General features: G+C 45.5%; 1 protein-coding gene across 1 annotated transcript in view; it reads right to left on the reverse strand.

The window, feature by feature from the left end:
• ENPP6 (ectonucleotide pyrophosphatase/phosphodiesterase 6) overlaps positions 1-11,705 on the reverse strand; it is a 32,994-nt gene extending 21,289 nt beyond the window's left edge. Inside the window, exons 1-2 of the mRNA XM_033060683.2 lie at positions 11,167-11,705; positions 322-501 (exon numbers count right to left, since the gene is read on the reverse strand). Coding sequence (XP_032916574.1) covers positions 322-501; positions 11,167-11,422 — 436 coding nt within the window. The 5' untranslated portion in view covers positions 11,423-11,705. The remainder of the gene's footprint in view (positions 1-321; positions 502-11,166) is intronic.
• Positions 11,706-22,073: the final 10,368 nt, after the last annotated feature.

The following is a 22,073-nucleotide window of genomic DNA, read 5'->3' on the forward strand; positions in this document are numbered from 1 at the left end:
ATGGAGCAACCACTCAGCTTAGCAGAAACTACAGGTGGGCAAGAGGAACAAGCAGATGATGAAGAAAGAGATGCTCTTCAAGCTAGCACCCTCCTGAAGCCAGCATTTAGTGAAAAGCTGCCTCTAGTGACACTTCAGTCTTCTCCTTTCTGAGCAGATGCAAATTATCATGACTGAATAAAAGCTAATTCATTTCTATGTCTGGTTGGTAAAGCACGTAAAATTCCTATTGTATTTCAGAACTGTATTAGGTAGCCATTCCTACAGTATATGTAGTGCTCAGATGTCAAGGTGCATTGTAGCAATTTTTCACATACTGACCTGGCCAGTAGTACATGGAAACGTTCTTTTTAGCTTTCATCATTGTGACCCACAAAGGCTCTGATCCATTCCACCAGAGAGGCAGCAGACTTTCTTTATTCACACCAATATCAAAAGATACATTTGCCTTCTGGTCCCACATGTAGTTTCCAGTCATCTGATGGACCTCACAGTGGCGACCTTTGAGAGTGAAGAAAAAAGCAGCACAATGAGATTGGTATTCTTCAGTAGAAGGATGCTGGCAGCACCACCACTGCTACTACTGGATCATCCAGCAAATCAGCTGAAAAGCCCTGTCTTGAATTCCAGGATCTCTTACCTTGCAACTACTTATAAAATCTCCCTGACTTACCTTTCACTGAGGTGCTCCAGTTTGCTTAATAAATCTCTCAGTTCAGACACCCAAAAGTTAGTTGCTGAAGCTTGTCAGCCCCCTGCGTTCCCTTCACAATCGATGGATAAGAAGAGTCATATCTAGAAAGCAATTAATCCCACCTTAGGACAGGCATCTCAGCTATATGGAGGTGCATGTGCTCTCAATTATTGGTAGAGAAAGATCACAGCCTTTTCTCAGCTTCAGGCAGCCAAATTTTAGACAGCTGAGGCCAGAACAAACAAACCTTGCACCCCATGTCCTGCTCAACATTTCGAACCCAGCTCCACACACAATGTCAGCAGCAGCCCATGAGTGCCACATATTTGGCTGACACCTGGCTCCTTCTACACACCCAACACCTGCCAAGTATGAGGCCATTGTAAGGCACCCATCAGCACTCACAACCAGAGGGCTGTGGGAAGGAAGCTGTGAACAGAAGATGATAAGAGCACAGTCTAGAAAACTTGCATTTCTTCTTCCTTTATCCGTAGGGCACGTTGTTTTTCTGCAAACAGGCAAAAACTAGGCAAACACATTTATTTGTTACTTTCACTTTCCATTATTGTTTGATTTTCTTTTTTTTTCTTATTATGATCATGCTTTGTTCTTGGTTGTGGGCACAGCAATAATTTCATCAGACATGTTCAGGCCTCTTAATGTATCTGAGGGACCCTCGAGCAACTTCATACTACAAGAACTAGTATAATAACTGAGAGATATCTTCTACTTATTGAAATTGTCAGAAGAGAAGGTGCTATATTTTAATAATTATTCTGAAGATGAATTAACAGAAATGGGAAAAGAAATGCTGAAGAATAAGTTGTACTGGAAGTTCCTTATTTACATATCTTAAAAAGCAATGACTGAAGCATGTGATAGACACTGTTCTCATTAGCTGGTGAGTCATGTTATTGCAGGGATCCAGATAACAGGCTTTGATTATTTTGAGCCTGAGCATGGTGATCAGAACTGAAATAACCTTGGTATTGTTCTGAAAAGACGTCATTTCAAGCAGGGGACTCTATACTTTGGGTGCATGGATTCTGAACTCTCATTCCCTACTAAAAACTATTTCAATTATGCGGAATATTTCCTCCTTCCCAGTGGAAAAAAGTGGGCCCAGTTTGCGGCAGTCACTCTTTATCATACTAACCCAAACAGGTTTAATATAGACCTGGTGGATTGGATGGGCAGTAGTTGTTTTCTTCAGGCTGCCAAGTGCTCTCTTTTCTTTAAGTCTCAAAAGAGATAAAGGATGACTCTATAGAGCATCAAAAACCACAGCCCTACAATTTACAGAACAATCTCAGCTTCTTAAAGTCCATGTATTTCTAAGCATCTATCAACCTGATAAACTGCAGCAGGCAATTTGTGCCAGCCTGGGAAACCTATAGGTCAGTGCTGAAGCTCTGTCAGTGTGAAACATGCATATTAGGTATCTGTATGAATGTATTATGTAGTCTGCATACAGAATCAATGAGCTCTAGCTGCTACTGATCCTATAGGACATAAGGTCTGTTGTCTGTTTGTTCACATTTTTAAGGAAGAGATTGGAGATTGTTCTTTGTAGTATTGTTGGGAAGTTTAATTAACTGTTTGAGCTAATACAGAGGACAGTGTTCTGTTCGCCACATTAGATTAGTTCAATTTCCTATGGACTCCAAATCATTTTTTAACTACTGAAAAAGAGGCCTAGAAGACTATAAGGCATCAGTTTTCACTGCAGACATCCCTGGTTCACAGGGTCAGAAAAGAAGATCAGGTGAGCAACAGATCAAAAGACATGGCCATTCAATGCCATTCATGTCTGCTCATCTGAGGCCTGTGTCTCAGAAAGACCCTAGACCTCCTTGGAAGATATCAATAATCAACTAATTAATCTCTTCCTTGGGTAGCTCCTCCCAATTTGAGTTGCTCCTACTGATATGTCATCAGTAAACACTGCTCAAAAATATGTCTGATCTCTAATTTTATTTTTGACCTTTGTTAATCTTCAACTATGGCTATTCTTAGCCTTGCTCACTAGATTGAAAATCCCTGGAATAACTGGCATTTTTGCCCCTGCCCCCTCCCTCCCAGGATGCTAATACACAAAATTGAGGCCATTTCTCAAGGTTTTTTTTGGGTTACCTGTCCAACCCTTTTTCTTTATATCCTGTTTTCACTTGTTTTCTCTAGGCTAAAAAAATTACCTTCTATGTGCTTCTTTTGAATCATTATCAAAATAGCAACATGGTGTTAGAGAGTAACCATAACATTCCACATTTATTATTTCTTCCATTACTGCAGCTTTCCTCTGTAATCAAACATTATCTTAAGAATTTCAAAAACAGAAACAGGGCAGAAGGCAGTTTCAGCATACAGATGCCACTATTTAAACTCACTGTAATTGTAATAAAAATTGCTCCTTCCTCCAGGATACAGATGCCACTATTTAAACTCACTGTAATTGTAATAAAATTTACTCCTTCCTCAAACAACAGAGGAAAACAAAGAGGGTATAGTTCCCTAGAATATGATAACTGCTGTATCCTTCTGGAGGAGAGCCAGCAAAAGCATTTGCAAGTCTGCATGCTACAGCTTACTTGGACACTATACTTCATACAGCATTTGTCTAAAGCACATTCCCATGTCTCCAGGCACTTTCGTCAGCATTCAAATGAATCTCTGCAAAACAAAGACGAAACTTAAAAACCCAGCAAAACACACAGCCACTTGGCCACCCACAGCAGCAGCAACACAGTAATGCTGAGTGCTGTGCACCCTGCACTGGCTGTATATGAGATCCAGAAACCAGAGCATGCACTCCTGGGGCATTTGCCATCTCTGCACTGAGCAAATCAGATTTATCAGAGAACCCATAGGTGTGTGTGTGTGTTAGCCAATGTGGCAAAGATACTGTGATCTGATGGTGAACATCAGTACATGTATTTACTAAATGCACTGTGCAATATTATATATATACCTATATGCTTTGCCACTGCGGTGAGACCTTTCCTCTTATGTCCCACCATGATGTCCCCACTATCTGGGAAGTGACAAGAGTCAGGGGGGCAGATGCAAGCACAGGCTGTCACAGGGCTATACAGTCTGGGGGAGAGTTAAGTTCCTCCATACAAACAGCTGGGTGACTTGCCTTGGGAAATGCTCTGCTCTGCTCATGCTGCCTCCTATAAGGATGAAGAAAGCAGGACTTACAAGTCACCAGCACTATATTCCTGTTCTGGGGTAGGTACAACAGTTGCTGTCCCCAGGAACAGAGTTTTGATATATGCCCTGCTCTACTGTTCCCCCTGATGGGTTTCATCTGCTCTGCTTTGATGAGAAAGACCACAGGGTAAAAACAAAACCCATGTGCTAAACCCTAAGTAGCCTGGAGAAGGCCAGAGCTCATGAGAAGTCTGGTGGGAAAGTGGCCCTGCCATCTGCAGACCCCCAGGTAGAACCGTGCTTGCATGATGTGCATGGACAATTCATGTTCCAAAGGAGTTTGCTGGTAAAGTCTTTCCAAATTTTTATGACCTGTAATATCAGACAGACCCAAAGCATGAACACCTTGGCCTGCATCAGGCAAGACTTTACATCAAAAAACACAGAAAAAATCCCAGCTACACACAGCATTATTTTTTTTCCCTAAAAGAGATTCATTTAGTAAGAGCCTGAAACTCTTAATTCAATGCTTTCATCATGGGGCCAGGGCTGGGGTGCGCAAAAATTGCTAATAAATCATCCAGCTGAGGTTTTGCAGATGATTTCTTGTGTGGGAAGTTAGGTCTTGTGTCCCTGGAGAGCCAGGACTCCAAGCTGTTGATTGTTCTCCTGAATTGTGGTGGGCTCAGGGACCACTCTGGGACCCCTGACCCCCAGAGCTGGGTGTGGCTCAAGGGCACTGAAGCTCCAAGCACTGGACAGAACAATGGACAAAGCTGCTGCCTGCACTATTATACAGAGTATCAGCTTCTGGCAGTGACTTCAGCTAAGAAATATCTTGTTATGTGAATGTCTACTTAGCTAACAGCTGGTAGTAGGTACACTAGTTGTGAGCTGTGAGATTGTAGCTAGTAAGAAGGAAAAAACTGTATTTCAATTTGTAGTATTGTGAACTAGTGATAGAAAAACTTTCTGTTCTACATTTTAGAAGTGTTTCCATTTTTTTAACTGGTAGAAAGCAAACAGATTTTTGCAATATTTTGTCTGTAAAAGAGAAAAATCTTGACGCTTGGTATTGCAGCCTTTCTGCAGGTGGTGAATAAACAAAGCGAGAGGAAGAATGTGAAAATGAAAATCCTGCTGGTTCCCACTATCTTTTCCAGCCTGTTCTTGCTGGGATAGTACCCTTTCCCTGCCAGTTAACAGTATTACCACACACTTATTCACGCTCTTTCGCTTCCCAACAGTTTTAGAAATGGAAAGCTAATGAATCTGAGAAAAGGAAGAGACTTGGTTTCAGAGCTCTATGTCACAAACAGAACCTTTTTAATCTCTGCTGCTGCTGTTTGAGAGGACCAAAAAGAAAAAATAATTTTCCCTTGTCCCTCATCATGCATTTTGTATCCTTATGGATTTTTTCTGAGCTTGGACAGTGAAGTAGAGATAGTTCTAGTTCATGTGTATGTAATAAACTTGCCTGTTGTACTCCTATCCTTACAGTTTTTATGCCTCAGAAAACATGCAGATATTGCTTACATAGTTAAGAACTTGCTTAAATGCTGAACAGATATAGTCAGCATCTTTTTCTGGACCAGGCTGGATGCCATTAAATGTGCAGCAGAAAAGAGGCATCTGTTAGAATCATCACCAGACTGAGCTTCCTTCAGGTGCTGAATGGAAGGAGCCTGGAGTTGCTATGCTTTTAATCAAAAAATCTCTCACAGTAAACAGTAAATATACTTGTATGTGTGCACATCAACCAGACTCCAGAGGATTCTAGGGTTGGGAGCCCAAAGGATATTTTCTCTCAGAAAACATGGAATAAATGGGGCACAGTGTATGGTTTTTACTTGCTGTGCTCAGGTGAGAACAGATGTAGACTTTGTTAGACTTTAGCATCATCCAAAGCCCCTCAGCAGTTAAGTATGCCAACATCAGGGGTGGGGAATGAAGGGAAGATTGTTGAAACATGGAAGATGAGTGAAATCTTCAGTCTGCCAGAGTGGACCTTGATGTCACCTACCCATGGGAGCTCTGCCATGTCGCCCTGTTCCCTACTGCTATGCAGAGGAGGAGGTGATGGCATATGTAGGGATGAGCTGCAGTGACTGAGGAAAACACCACCCACCACCCCTGTATTTTAGACAAGCCCCAAACACGTCACCACTGTGTTACAGCAAGTCTGGGACACCCCTGCAAAGACTGCAGCCCTCATGCTGGGTGCAGGAGACTGACATGTCCTCTGGTCTACCTTCTCCTCCACCCCTCAAGCTTCAGGGGACCTCACAGCCTCCTCTACCACTTATTAAAGATCAGGTCCTGACCAAAGAGGTACATGAAGGCTCCCTGCTGGCTCCTCTGCAAGCAGTTCCCCACCCACCTCCGCAATCAGGGGCTCCCCTTGCTTCCCATGGAGGCCAAGTGAAATATGACTCTTGGATGTGGGGCTGCACAGCTGACCAGGCAGCTGGCACGTCCACATGGAAGACCTGCCCGAAAGACTTCATTTCTGGTTACAATCTTGGAAAAGAAATGCTTTCTCAGTTTCTGTCTCAGATGAGATACTGTCTGTTGATGTTTATGCTGGCTGGAAATGTGAGGTGCCCCTGAGTGCTCTCAGCTGGGGGGGCCTTCAGGAGAGCTGCGTTGCAGGGAGTCCTTCATCATGCCTCCAACACCTGCAGGCTGTCAGGTAAGGGAGACCCAACCAGAGCATGAGCAGCTTTTCTTGACAGATATGGCACAGAGTGCTCTGCATCATTAACTCCTGCTTGCAGTGGTTACAAGGGACGCCTCAGACTTTCCACTGAACTTTGCATGAGAGCTCCTTCTAGAGCCAGGCCACAGCAGGGAAAGTGAAAAAAATTTAAAACTCCCTACAGGATAACAACCCCAGGTGGCTTGTGGTCTTAATTCCTTCCTTTCCAAAACAAACAGCACACAGTGTGATTAAGAGAGCGTATTTGAATAGATGTATTTGGATTCGCTTCTTCCCTCTCTTGTCAAACCCACAAAGAGTCCTGCAAAAGCTCTGTCACAGCTGCAACATCTTCTTTTACCTAATTCTCTATTGCATGTTTTTCAGGGCAACAATTGCAATTTTGTAATTACACCACAGAGAGCCAGGACACCAGGTAGGATTCAGTCTAGCAGCTCAGAAAGTGACCCACCTAAAAATGAGTCTTTCTGCCACAGTAGCAGTCAATACTAAGAAACATGGCATAAAGGAATTTGCTACAGAAGCCTGCTTTTCAAAGTCGGATTTTAAGCTAGCACATCATCGAGCTACCTTGCACAGCACCAGGTTTTTGTAACAAAACAGCTTCTCCAGTTACAGTCATTTCACGACCATAAGGCGCACCGGACTATAAGGCGCGCCCCCTGGGAGTCAGCAAAATTCGCAGCTTTGTAGATCAGATAAGGTGCACCAGACTATAAGGTGCACTTTTTTTTCTTGCAGCGAGGCTCCGCCCCCATCTCCCCCCGCGCGGTTGCTGGCCGAGGCCCCGCCTCAACCCAGCAGCCATGGGCTCCTGGGCCTGCCTCCACCTGGCAGCGGTGGTGCCGCGAGCCACCGGGCCCGCCTTCACCCGGCAGCCATGGGCCCCTGGGGCTGCCTGGACCCAGGAGGGGTGGTGCCGCGGGCCCTCAGGCCCACCTCCAGCCGGCTGCCGTGGCACTGCCGGCTCCCCCCACGGCTCACAGCTCACACTTCCAGTTTGGCAAATTTCACAACTTTGTACATCATATAAGGTGCACCGGACTATAAGGCACACTTCCGGGTTCGAGGGAAAATTTTAGTCCAAAGGGTGCACCTTATAGTCGTGAAATTACTGTACTGTACTTGTCAGCGAAATCCCTTTGCACCAGGCCTGATTTGGATTTTGTATGATATTTCTTCAGGCAAATAGAAGGTCCTGATGCCATACTCTGTCTTGCAGGAAGACTGGAGCTTCATCCCAAATTCTGAATGACTTGATGATTTTACATGTTTCTATGCTCTGGTTTTCTTTCTCATAATTGTGGTAGATGCGTAGGAAAGGAAAAGACCTCTAAGCAGGCTCTGGGCTGAGGCTATCTGTGTGACTTGGATGAGCTCCAGCAAATATCTTCTCACAGGTTAACAGAAGCAGCAGACATAAGCAGGAGTGGGACCCATGAAGAGCTCTGCCATAGCCCTGCAGCACTGCATGACCACAGGCAAGCCATCTCTTTCCCATGCATCCCTTCCAAAAGTTATCCTTTTTGTTCACCAGGCTGGATCCTATTTGTCCTGCTGTGTCAGTGCTTCACCCAGCACTTTTTCTCTGCAGAAAGGGATGTGCTTCTCATTAGCATGTGTTAGTTAGTTGCTTTTCGATATGTGGCTCTTGGTCAACAGTTATGATTGCATCTATTTGGTTATAGTTTTGAAAATCTCTGTACATTTGGCATTTCTCATGGATATTAAATTCAGCCAGGCTGCCCTCTTGAAATTATCGGTAAAGTAAAATTCTATTACTAGAAGATCCTACAGATAGGTGGGCAGCTGGGCAGCTGTGCTTGTGAGCTGCCAGTGCAGAGGAGAGCTGTGCTCTGGCAGGGCTGGAGGGTGCACTTTGACATCTGCACTGATAAGCACTGGGGCTGATGCTGCTGATCTCCGTAACCTCTGCCTGCAGGTCTGGGCAGGAGGAGGAAGCGAGTTCATGTTTGAGGAGACAGACCTGGCCCAATGGTGATGGTACCTCAGAGTCAGAGTCCACTGTCCTCCAAAGCCACAGAAATGATGGAGAACTTCTCCTGTTTAGTAACAACTCAACTGCTCTGGAGTCACAAAGAATCATGGATGTGAGATGAAGAGCTGAAGGGAAAGGCCTTGATCACAAGAATGAATAGAGGCAAGTCATATACACACAACTACAACATTTTATGCACATGTTGTCCAAGACCTGGCAGCTATGAATGCTCCTAAATGGATGTGGAGCCATAAGGCTTTGTGAATGAGCAGAGAAAGAAGAGACAGGAATATTTATCAAAACAAAAAAACAAACAAAAACCCTAAGTGAGATATAATGAACAAGCTAGGGGTGAGAATGTGCAATTTCTTAAACTGATTTAGCTGGAAGATGCCAATATACTATGAAGACAAATACAATATTTTGGAAGTTAAAATGCTTTCTTTAGCAGCTCATGAAACAGCAATGTAGGACAAAGCATGAAGAATGATTCGTTCCTGATTTTCCAGAAGGTAGTGTGGCAGTATTTAACTCCAGACATCCCAGTCACAAACAGGAATAAAACCAGTTACAGTTGTGTCTGCCTGCAGCAGAGGGGATGGTGAGATGTGATGAAAGTTCCCCCATGCCCATAGAGCAGCTTGCCATTTCCTAAGCAAGTCACTATGGCAGCATGCTTGTGTCACTCTGCCATGCTGAATTTTCTCCAAAACCTGTCATAACTTTGCAAATTTAATGGATGCAGATGGAACACAGCTTAACACTACATCTGTCATATGCTCTGCATTCCTAACCCCACCACCCAAAAAAACCTGCTTTCAGTGGAAATGGCACCATGGCCCCGAAGGGTAAGAACAGGGGATTTACCCTGCTGTCATGCCAAGACACAGTCATGGGGTTCACTAACACCCCAAAGGCAGTCTTGGATCTTCCTCTGGGCAATGTTCATCACCTAAACTTCCTCAATTGGTTCCTGACGTACTTAATACTACTGTGACTCAGGTGTTAGGAAGGTGAATTGCTATTTACAATTAAACTGTATTTGCATTGATATCCTTATCATAAAGTCTGGGGGACTTGCAAGAAGAGTTGAGTTTGGTCTCACAGACTACCTTATTGCTTCAGGCTGAGGCGCAGGACTCTACTGAAAACATGAGAAGTCCAGTAGTGGTGTTTCATCTCTTAGAACAAAATTCCTTTGTGAGTACAAAGTAGGAGGTTTTCAAAACTACTCAAAAGGCCGATTATAGACTTCACTTTACGTATACACACTTAATAGGAGTGATGACTAAATGTAGTTAGGAGTGAGATGTCACTCACTTTTCTTCTTCTTCTCCTCTTTGACAGCTCTATCCAAAGATTTTTTTGCACCTATGAAGTGTTAGGTCGGTTTGCCTATGTAGACCTAAAGAATATGGCCTGGAGTGGAACACCTCTGTTTTCAGTCATGACATTTATTCTGCATTCATATATTTGAACCAAATAATGAGGAAGAATCAAAACCAACCCTGTGATAGTTTTATACTCTTCTCTGATCAGTGATGAGCAAGAAGAAAGTGTTTTCCTTCAGAGGGAGGGAAGAAGGAGTTAAGCAGTTCCAAGCCAAGCTGGGCACAACTGATGTCAGATCTTTGTCTTACAATGGCATCTATTTGCTTTCCCAGCAAGCAGTATATGAATCACTGGGCACTGCATTGTTCCAAGAATAGCGGAAGATGCCACATATCTTAGAAGAGGATAGATTTTTTTGCTTCTCCTCATTAGGTGGAAACTCTTGTTTATTCAATAACTCCAGAGAAAAATCCAAGTAGAAACTCCAGGAACAAAAAATCTGGTTTTGTTGGTTTTATTTACTTAATTTTTGCTTCCTTTGTGTCTGTTTCTACTCTCTGCACCTTCCTAATGTCACTGTAATCATGTTCCTCCACATAAGATTAAAAGCAAATCAGCACCATGAAAACTATGACTGTCCTCCCAATTTTCTGAAAGCTTCCCCTGGACATTCTGAAAAGCTGCAGGGGAGTAAAAGCAAAAAGCCTGACTGTTTTCCATTTGGCTATTTTGAATTACCAGGACTTAGAACAAAGTTAAGAAAACAGACAAACGGTTCAAAAAGAAATGTAATGCTGAACTTGCCAGAACAGACCTTCTGACTGAAAATAAGTTCTTAGTGTAGCCACACTCAGTTCACACACATTTTTATTAAAGCCCCTGAGCAGTCTCTGTATTCATCTGCCATGCATTCCCAGTTGTTTCTATATTCTATATGCATGCAGTAGCCCCTATTGGTGCTTGCACCAGGGAGCCCCAGCTGGCCGTGATTCTGAGGTGGCAGCAGGTAGGGACCCAGCTATACCTTGGATGAACAAAAGGGAACTTCAAAAATTAATTCCAGGTAGCATTTCCAAGTTTGGAACACGTTTCAGAGAAACAATTCTGGGCTGTAATGCCACAGTGCTTTTAAACTCCCAGCTAAAAGCACGTTTTGGGTTATTTTTATATCTTCTTGGGAAGAAAAAGTCACAGTGAGCTGCCTTCCACCTCGGCACAGGGAGCTGGCAGCTCTGAGGAGCATCACAGCCCAGAAATACAAGTACTCACCCGTCATCAGCGTGTAGTAATTCGGGTAAGAGAGGCTGGGGAAGTCTGGGGTCATGTAATCCACCTTCACCCCCATGTTCACAATGTGCCGAAAGCCCGGCAGACCGTCCAGCTCGCTGTCATCGATGTAGTCGAAGCGAAAGCCGTCGAGCAGGAACACCAGGAGCTTGCGGTGGGCCGAGGAGGCGGCGGGAAGCGGCAGGAGGGCGGCGAGGGCAGTGGCCAGGAGGGCGGCGAGGAGGCTGCGGCTCTCCATGGCAGGCGGCAGCTCGGGATCTGCGGCACTCCGGGGCCGGAGCTGGCACTGCTGTCCCCCTCCCGCTTCCAGCGCCCGCGTTAAAGCTACAGCGCTGTCCCCCGCCGCGGGCGTGGGAGGTCACAGGTTAATTGCGAGCAAATGATTAACCCCGAGCTGAGGGAAGAGCCTTGGACTTCCCAGCTGCAAGAAAAAGTGCTTCGCAGCGATGGGGAGCACACAGCATAAAAGTAGCTGGAGCCTCTCAGGACACGGCAGGCGCTCCCGAGGCGGTGCGGGCACGCTGCCCGCTGGTCCCGGCGAGGAGGAGCCGCGGCCCCAGCGCGCTCCCACCGCCGCCGGCAGGAGCGGAGCCCGCTCGGGCCAGCCCAGCCCAGCCCAGCCCAGCCCAGCTCCGGCCAGGGCTGCGGCTCGCAGGGGTCTCGCAGAGAGGGGTTGCAGCCTTTGAAACACAGCCTCACATCTCCAGCAGCGCGAACGCGGGCTTTCTTCGCATCTCTCCAGCAGTGGCTTCTGATAGGACTGAGAGTTAGACAAAGCGTCTCCCCAGCTGGGAAGTGCAGTATGTGTGAGTTGAGGTCCAGCATTTCCATGGCATGGTGGTACTGCCAGCTCCAGCTGAGCAGGCTCGCCTCTCTCTTTGCGAGTCCCTGCAAAGGTCCCTGTCCTCTCTGTTCCCTCTGTGTTGTCCTAAGACTAGTCCAGCTGCTGATGCACCAGCAGAAAAATCTAGCTTCAGCTAGATAATAATTGATACATTTATTTTCTAGCTGTTGATATTATTTAGATATTCAGTACTGGATGATTCCTAGTTTAATATTAAAAAACAGAAAATGTTCACATTTTAGTCATAAGTCATCACCAGGTTCTTCTCCTTCACAGAAACCTAACTATACCTCTAATGCAATGCCAGTACCCGTTGTACACCAACCTGCACATTACTTGCTTTACTTTAATTCTTTTTCCCAAACAAAAGGATTTCATGGCATTCATAATAACATTATCTAACTGTGGGAAATGCCCTTTGCAGATGTTTCCACCTGGGGAAGGTTGCAATAGCTAGCCACCACTCCAGTGGAGGCATCTGAACTTCTCCTTGCTCCCCATTGCACATCCAGCACGTCCAGTTACCTCTTACCAAATACTGGGCTGATGCAAGCTCAGCAGGACAGCTTTCAGCCCTCTTTGAGCCAAACAGTTATTTACACCCCTGCAAACCCCCTTCGTGTCCTGGCTTGTCTTTTGCACAATGTTGCACTGGGTGTTGGTGCCCATGAGCCAGACCTGCTGCCTTGCAGGTCACTGGTCCCAGACAGGACTGGAGACGTGCTGTCCATGCCCTCCTCCCACAGGGCTTCCAACTCAAGAAAGAAGATGCCCTGTCAGGGAAAGGGTGCTGGGACTTTCTGCAGGAGGTAGTCATTCCAGGAAGGTAGAAGATGATGGAGTAAGAGCCTGCAGCCAAGCAGAACTGCTCAAGCCCTTCAACTGCCTGTACTTGTGTTCACCTTCTCAGAAAAATTCCTCATGCTTCCTCCCTGTCAGTGGACTAAATCCACTCTTCATGGACATCTCTCTCTGTCGTGTGCCCAGCCACTTTTTTCTCCATGTACCCCTTTTCCATTCCCATCTTGGAGTCCAGCACTTGGGACATATCATCACATCAGTTAAACCTGAGCCAAGGACTTGGAGAATTTTTATGCTCCAGCTCAGGGAACTTTAAAGCAACATAGGGAACTAGTCATTCAGGGCTTTATCCCTCTTCACATAACATTTATTTCCAAAGCCTTGCATTGCTAGCTATCATCATCTTGACAACTTTAATTCTATGTTTTGATTTTTCTTATCTTGCTTGGCTGTAGTTAATTCATTTTCTCACAGTGCAGCAGCAGTTTTCTCAGCAAAAGCCAACCCAGGGTCACACAGCTGTGCCGCACCTCATGTCAGAGACAGCTGAGCCCTGGGGTCATCCATAAAACTTCCTGCCCATGAGAGGGAAATCTGAACTGTGGTCCCCTGGGATGATTAAAGGTCCTGGTCTCCTGAGCAGACATTGCCTGGAAGAGCCAGGCATTACAGGCATACTCTAGCTTGAACTTTGAAGGAAAACACACAAATCCTGCCACGCAAGGGAAAGTCTGCGTGACCCAGGCACTTGGTCCATGCCCTGACAGCGTCCCAGCCTGTGCAAGGCTGCCACTGCCCTGCCTGCAGGGATGAGCCTGCAGCTGCACGCCAGGCTGCTGGGCGACGTGACAGCCTGAGCAGTGGTGTGGCAGCTGCCTGCCTGAGGGATGGCACGTGCTGCCGGTCACACCTATGGAGAGTCTCCACTCAGCCACCTTCAGACTCCTCAGCTGAGGATCTACCACCTCCTGAAAGGAATATGTACATCTTCCTGCGGCCCCTGGCTGGACTTGCAGGATGGGAGGTAGCCCTGCAGAACCTGAATTCAGAGACAGCGCTTCTACTAGTACTTACTGTGGATCTTCACTATAGCAAAAACTATGTTATGGGCTTGGAGCCACCTGTAGTGTCATGTCTTGGCCAAGCCACTGTGGTAATTTTTTATGTCCATACTTAGGTTGAATGAACTCAGAAACATGTCCAGAAATGGGGAGGGAAATATTATTATGCACTTCTTCGCAGAGCCATGAGGTCATTCACACTGATGTCTTGGCTTGTCCTCTAATGTGCAACCTCTGGGGTTACCAGCAGGGCTCAGCCGGAACAGCAGCTGCTGCCCATGGAGTGGGATAATAAAGGAGAGACAGTAAAGTGTCTGAAATGGACTCTCATCTTGAAAGGATGACCAGGTTTTTGAGGTAGTTAGACCAAGAAGCCAAGCTTCCATTATGAGATGGTGTAAATATATGTCTTCTTAACATTTTAAGGCATTGAGAAATAATAATTCCTTTCAAAAGGGTTGCGATCTTTTATTTTACAGCCCTTTAAGAGAAAGCTCTATCTGAGCTGACAGAGTGACTATTGGTGAAAGGTACCAGAGCTCAAAGTCTGCCTTAAGAATTGGAGATTTACGAGTTTCCACTCAACAAATAAGACTAAGGCCTGAAAGAGGTTAAAGGACTAGCACGCTATGTAACAACGATGCTGTATAATACCAACTTGTGTTTTGACAGACAATCCCCCTGAAGAGTGGGACTGGAGCCAAACAGTCTAGCTTGGCAGAGACAGATCCTAGCAATACATTTCATTCATGCCAAGCAATGTTGATTTGCTTTGGTTCACATTCATTTGTAAGCACCCTGTCTGCACAAAGCCCCAGATGGCCGTGGAGACTCCAGCACAACAATATTTTGATACAAATGCTCTTACAAAAGCTAACAGAGCCTGAGCTGGTGTCTAGGGACAACAGTCATCACTACTTAGCTGTTAGAAAGGGTTTAGGAAGAAGCATGCATAAAGAAAAGAAAATCCCTCAAGTCAAATTGAACACGAGGACACACCCCATTGATCCAAAATTGTTTGAGAAAAGATCCTCAACCACTTAGATTTTTCAAAAAATTCTCTTTTCAAAAACTGCCTCCAGTGTTCTTTAATCTAGCCTTCTTTTTTCCCCAGTCCTACAGAAATCACAAACATGACAATAGAAGGGAAAGAAAATTCTCTGGGCTTACACCAATAGTTCAATCTGCCTTATCAGATACACCAGCCTTCCTGGCAGTGCAACTCTATCTCTGTTCTTAGGTACAGGAGCACACGCAAGAACAACAGCTGCTAAAACAAAACAGTCTTTCTCTTTTCCCCAGTGAACTAGAAAAACTAAGAGGAAAACTTGTCCTTCTTTCTCTTCTGACAGAAAGATAAGAAATCATAACATGACTCATTGACAGCTTGTAATTCCTTTTCAGTTCCTGTTCTCCTTCACAGTAGTAGAACACTTTGGCCAATACAGCCTGACTAGTTTTGGCTGTTTCTTTTCTGTCATAAGAGAAGAAGGGCAAATGACATCCAGACATAAAAGCCTTGAGCTGCTTGCATTTCTTTGAAGAAGAGGAAGAAGGTTTGTGCCAGTCTGAAGTTTTAATTCTGCCGGTCTAAGGTTGTTCTTTGTCTTCTCCCCACCAAACCCAAGATAAAAAAGTCACAGGTGGTACTAGCCCCTCTTCTGACTTCCACAGAAAACCTCTGGCAATATGTGTATCAGCCTCTGAGCTGGCAGGTCTTACCCTGGTAGAAGTCATTGGCTGTAGGAGTTTAGCATCAATTTCTTTGCTCCTGCCTTGTGCATTCTCACAAATGCCTCTGCAAGGAGGTGTGCATTAGGCAAGGCATCTGCTCCTTCAGATCTTCCTGGGTGATACTTTATGTCAAAGTCACTTCTGTGATCTTGTGGTGTGCAGTAGTTCAGTTAGGAGGAATTCAAGACAGAAGTGGGTTGGTCTTGCTGTCAACCAAGTACAGATGTATATGACAAAGTCATACTCTTGTTAGCTAGAGTGTTTTAAAACCAGAAACTCCAGCTTTCCTGGAGAAAAGCAGTGATCTTTCACTGTTTTCTTGAGGCAAAGTTTTTCCCCTAATCTACGTATCTGGTATGAGACTTGCCTTAGTGAAAACATTCACATGCTGAATAATAAGTACATCAAAGTGGGACAGTGACCATCCTGACTGACAGGTAGGGGCTGTTAAATGTTCCTTGAAGTGCCTCAATTCAGACAATTGTGACATTTAGAGTGCACCTCTCCAAATCTCTTACTCTATCCTTCTCTGCAACAGTCACAAGTCATATCAATAACTTTTCTAGTTGAAGAATATGTCTTTGAGATGAAGAAACTTAATGAACCAGTGGGCCCCCTCAATGGCTCCCAGTTTCCTTGCAAGGAGCTGCACGGGCTTGATGCATCATTGTCAGCACTGCTCTGTGAACAGTCCCTGACAATGGTCTCCTTGGGGAACAGGCTGTGCTTTCATTAAGTGTAACTAGAAAGAACAAAGAGGGTGGCTCTTCATACCATAGCATTACTTGGGTGTGCAAAGCCTTTTCCCTGGAGACCCTGACTGTTAAAAGCACAAGTGGGACAAATTCACAGGAAGAAAGTGCACCCAGTGCTGCTAAACACAAACAGAACACACTCCAGCCATCCTAGAACTTTATGTTCTTACAGAGAATGAACAGGAGTATTTAATCAGTGGGAGAACCTTTCAAGTGTTTTGCTTAGTATCTCTCTTAACCCAGTGTTATATGATCACTACCCAGACCTCCAAGAACAGCTCTTAATGGTTTCTCTTCGGCAGTAATTGCACTCTTGCCCACTTCACACAGGTATGTGAACTGCTGCAGTGGAGAGAGAAGAGAGAAGAGAGAGGAGAGGAGAGGAGAGGAGAGGAGAGGAGAGGAGAGGAGAGGAGAGGAGAGGAGAGGAGAGGAGAGGAGAGGAGAGGAGAGGAGAGGAGAGGAGAGGAGAGGAGAGGAGAGGAGAGGAGAGGAGAGGAGAGGAGAGGAGAGGAGAGGAGAGGAGAGGAGAGGAGAGGAGAGGAGAGGAGAGGAGAGGAGAGGAGAGGAGAGGAGAGGAGAGGAGAGGAGAGGAGAGGAGAGGAGAGGAGAGGAGAGGAGAGGAGAGGAGAGGAGAGGAGAGGAGAGGAGAGGAGAGGAGAGGAGAGGAGAGGAGAGGAGAGGAGAGAGGAGGAAGGGAAGGGAAGGGAAGGGAAGGGAAGGGAAGGGAAGGGAAGGGAAGGGAAGGGAAGGGAAGGGAAGGGAAGGGAAGGGAAGGGAAGGGAAGGGAAGGGAAGGGAAGGGAAGGGAAGGGAAGGGAAGGGAAGGGAAGGGAAGGGAAGGGAAGGGAAGGGAAGGGAAGGGAAGGGAAGGGAAGGGAAGGGAAGGGAAGGGAAGGGAAGGGAAGGGAAGGGAAGGGAAGGGAAGGGAAGGGAAGGGAAGGGAAGGGAAGGGAAGGGAAGGGAAGGGAAGGGAAGGGAAGGGAAGGGAAGGGAAGGGAAGGGAAGGGAAGGGAAGGGAAGGGAAGGGAAGGGAAGGGAAGGGAAGGGAAGGGAAGGGAAGGGAAGGGAAGGGAAGGGAAGGGAAGGGAAGGGAAGAGAAGAGAAGAGAAGAGAAGAGAAGAGAAGAGAAGAGAAGAGAAGAGAAGAGAAGAGAAGAGAAGAGAAGAGAAGAGAAGAGAAGAGAAGAGAAGAGAAGAGAAGAGAAGAGAAGAGAAGAGAAGAGAAGAGAAGAGAAGAGAAGAGAAGAATTGGGGGCCAGAAGAGAAGAGAAGAATTGGGGGCCAGAAGAGAAGAGAAGAATTGGGGGCCAGTAGCAGGGGGTATATCAGCTGCTGTCAGGCAGGAGAGGCTGCACATCAGCACTCCTGAGGTGGGAAGGAGAAGATACAAATGTCACTTCAAATAAGGTTCAAATAAGGTCCTGAAAGAGGCCCCTAAGGAAAAGCATGTTTCATATAGCTAGCGTGGGTTGGAATAACAATTTTAACCCTGCAGAGCCATGGAGGATTATGAATTACTTCCTAGTGGTCGTGAAGGCAATTAAGAAAAATAAACAGTTCACCAGTGGGCTTAAACTCACAGGGAACCTCTGTCACTGAAAGATGCCTAGGAGCTCAGGTCAAGAAACACTGGGAAGCCTGCACTAGGTGATGGCTGCATGAGACACAAGACCACCTCCTCCCTCATCCCAACCTGAGCACAGGACTGTCCAGATCAAAGGGAGGGTGTCAATGTCTTGGACTGAAACTCCTCTTCAACCTTTCCAAAGAATTTGAGTTTTGCTTGGATATCAACCCATCTCCCCCACCACTATTTCCCCAGCGTTTATAAATCTCATCTCTGCAGCATTACTACCTAATTAGCCCAAGACTGTGCTTGTCTGAACATCGGTGCTCTGTAACACAGGAGTTTTTATCTCATTAAGTAACCTTGTGCAATGCATTTCTCTGTTGAAATCAGGGAAATTAAATTTGCTAGATAGCAAAACCAGATAGTCCTAAGCACCTGGTTACTGTATATTCTACTTCATCTATGCTGTGTGGTCATTTCTTGTATGGTGGGGGACTGTGGTGAAGGATTTTACTGCTTTTCTGAAACTGGGGTCGACATGTAATGGTGAGAGTGGGGATGAAAACTTGGCAAGCTAAGTAGGTTGATCAATATTATTTCGTTTATTTGGTATAAAAATACAAAACTATAATCAGCCAAATAAAGTAGGTTTTACTAATCCTGCTGTGCTGTGACACTAACATGTTCCTCAGGACTTCAATTTAACACATCCATTATCTGCCAGTGGCTCCTCCAAGAAAACAACAGGGTTTTCTGCACATCCACCAGTGCCTTGCACAGCAGTTCCTGCCAGTTTATGATCTTGCTTAAGCATCAGCCTTAAAAGATGAAAGTATGAGAATAAAGTCTAACAATCTTGCACAACCTTACAGCCATCTAGTGCTAGTCAAATGTAGACCTATTTAAGTAAAGTATTAGGGTTTCAGAATTTCCCATTAAATGAGGGGTAATTTGAGAGGTTAAAATATCTGGCAAATCAGTGTGCCAGTGCCTACTTTCCAAGAATAAAAAAATATTCTATATTTGATCTTTCTGCTGGATTTCTACATGGAGCACAAACAGACTTAAAACATTAGCTTGAACTTAGTATACCTACAAAGTAAGCTATCCAGGTCTAAGACAAAATGTCATTTAAAACTCAAAAATATTTGCCATTTGACATCCTTTATAGCCCAGAGGTTATAGGAAGTTCAGCTTTAACTTTTGACATTAAGAGAGAACTGAGGGAGTTGGGCTTGCATCTAACAAAGAAACAGGCCTTTATTCTGGCAGTTTATGTTTATTATATTTAAGCTAACCTAAGAATATTTATAATTTGGTGCCAAAGGTTGGCCTCTGACAGGCTGCCTGCAGCAATCATGCCCTGTGCTGCAGAGAGTTTGCTGCCTACACTTGTCCTATTTTTTTTAGTGTGCCATTGCAAATTATTCATCTTGGCTTTCATATTTTTCATCTCATCAGTCCTGGCTTTTCATTACTGTACCTTATTCATTAGCAAGGCTATGCTGGAGGTTGAAATCCTCACCTGGAGGATGAAAATTAAAGTCTCAATTTTGCCCGTTGTTCAAAAACTACCAGTGTCTGGTTCTCATCTCGCTAACTACTGAGTCACCCCTGGGGAATTCGCTTCCACAGAGAAGAGACAGCTGTTTTACAACTCAACCACTGTTCTGGGTAAAGAAATATTCACATTATACCTGTTGCCCAGCTTTGGGTGTTTGTCCATCAACAAGCTACAACTTCTCAAGCAAAGCCTTATCTGCATCAGATTTTCTTACAGGTAAAGTCCCATCCCTGTCTAAGGACCATGGATGACGTCCTTCCCTACAGGAAGGCATGGTCATATCTTGACATCAGGATCAGTATCACTTTCTCTCACTAGCTGTGTGCTCAGGTTGGGAAATCCTAACCTATTACTTATGGCTGGAGCTGGTCTCAGTAACAGCAGGAATCTTTTATCTGAGGACAGAAGCTAGAACAGCCCTCAGTCCTGGGCTATCTGATCTGATTTTTCTCAGAGGTGTCTGAGAAAATTCCCTTGATTTCTGTCCTCATTATCTCCCTCTGCAAGTCAAAGCAGACTTCAACAGGATTTCAATCGGATCTGAATGTTGCAGATAGGATGTTTAGTCTGTTCTGAATTCCCTATACCACATCTGCATCTTGTTTCTGTTACCTTGACTTTGTGGCTTTGTATTACTGCTCTTCTCCACAGTACTGAGATTTAAATCACATCTTCCAATTCCAGTAGTGAAGACAGTCTGTCATTTGACATTCTTCTGCTCTCTGTCAAGACCCTTATCATAGACTTGAGTGAAATCATACCCTTCTTTTCCCTGAAGTATGCCCCCAGTGTGGAGGCTCCTATTTAGTGCTATGCGAAAATGCTTTTCTCTTTGTATGGACATCCTGAAGTCGCTATGTTTTCCATCAATCTCACCTTTTCTAGAAAGCAACAGTTCATGTTTCCAGGAGAAGTTGAAGAGCCCCCAGTTTCCTTTTCTCCTTCTTTTGCAAATGACTCTGGACTCCAGGGGCCAACTCCTGCCTGCGGAGAGACCTCCCAGCCTCTAGCCAAGGGGATCCTGCAAGTCCTGCTGTTTTACACATCCTCTGGTGGCACAGCTTTTCCTCTAGCCCAGATAAGCCCATCTGGACACTGGCAAACAAACAAAGGGGGAGCATGTGTGAAGCACATCTGTACGTGCACGCTGTTGGTCCTTTTGCCTGAGTGACTGGACACTGGACTGGGCTGCTCCTGAGTGCTCCCTTCAGCTGGAACGACTCAGAGAAGTTAAGGCTGTGGGTACTTTTATGGTTGTCTTGGAGAAGAAGCTAAACAAAGCTCTGATGACCAGAAATGAGCAGAAATAAACAGTAGGAAGGTTTACTCCTTCTTGGGCAACCATCATCCTAGGGGATCCCAGAAGTTACAGTATTTGTATTCTTTCTGAGAGGTGCTTTTCTTCTGGCAGGTCTCCAAGATCAGCTGCCTGATCTATCACCTGTTCAGGGGGCAAGGAAGGTTGTCATGAAGCCAAATCACTTCCTTACTGTTCCCTGTAGCTCCACCTGGGCTGACACAGGGCAGGGAGCATGGGATGGGCTGGAAGGCACCACGCTGACCACCAACAGAGAAGCAGGTGAAAATGTGCCCTTTCCCCTGCTCAGGATAACTAGTAAAAACTTCTCTTTGTCATCTTTCCTCTTTCAGCACCAAAACAAGTAGTATGCAAAAATAGCATTTGCATCTTGACAAAATGCCATGCTCTCACTGCCACTTTAAGTAGGCACCACAGGAAGGCATGGCAAAATAGTTCATGTTCCCAAAGTTCATTTTCACCTTGTTTCAGGGAACCCTGTGCTGCACCTGTGAGTGTTGGAGGCTACAACTGTTTCTTTGATGTACTGTGCCAGAAGTAGCCTGCACCCTCCCCCCACCCCCCCCCCCCCCCCCCCCCATGTTTTTTTTCAGTGAAAACCTATTTTAAAAAATGGCTTCATGTTTGCCACAGGTCAGGGCTGACCAGAACTGTGGTAGTGGGTTCTGGACTGCGTGCTGTTAGGCATGTCCCTGGCCACTCCCACGCAAAAGAGTGGAAAAGGGTGGCTAAGTCCACATAAGTCCGCATAGGCAGAGCAGAGGCAGCTGGTGGCCTGAAGTGGAAAGCACGGGCGGTTCCTCCAGCCCCAGTCCCCTGGGGCAGCGTGACGCCAACCAAGCTCCTTGCTCAGTATGTTTTAATAGCACGTGGCTCATATTTTCTGTGTTTTTCCTCCTGACATTATGCTGATGTGTTAATCCACAGCGTGGCAGCAAAAAATGTCTGAGATTTCCTGCAGTGCTGTCAGCTGCTGGAACTGGACACCCTGTAATAACCTCCAGGGCAAATGACCCTCTGCCTCCAATTCCCAACAAGGACTTATTTTCCTTGGCACGGCCAACATGTGCAAAAACTCATTCTGATGGTTTTTTGAAAGAGAAAATAGGTGGCAAAGTGCTTAGCTCTTTCAAGGAAGTTTGGAAACGATGGAGAGCAACCATGTGAGCACTGAGTGTGGTTGTCCAGCTTCCAGCACAGAGTTGTAAATCATCTCCTGAATGGCTGTCACAAGCACACCA

Source organism: Catharus ustulatus, chromosome 5, assembly GCF_009819885.2.
Source record: "Catharus ustulatus isolate bCatUst1 chromosome 5, bCatUst1.pri.v2, whole genome shotgun sequence".
In the NCBI taxonomy this organism is placed as follows: Eukaryota; Metazoa; Chordata; class Aves; order Passeriformes; family Turdidae; genus Catharus; species Catharus ustulatus.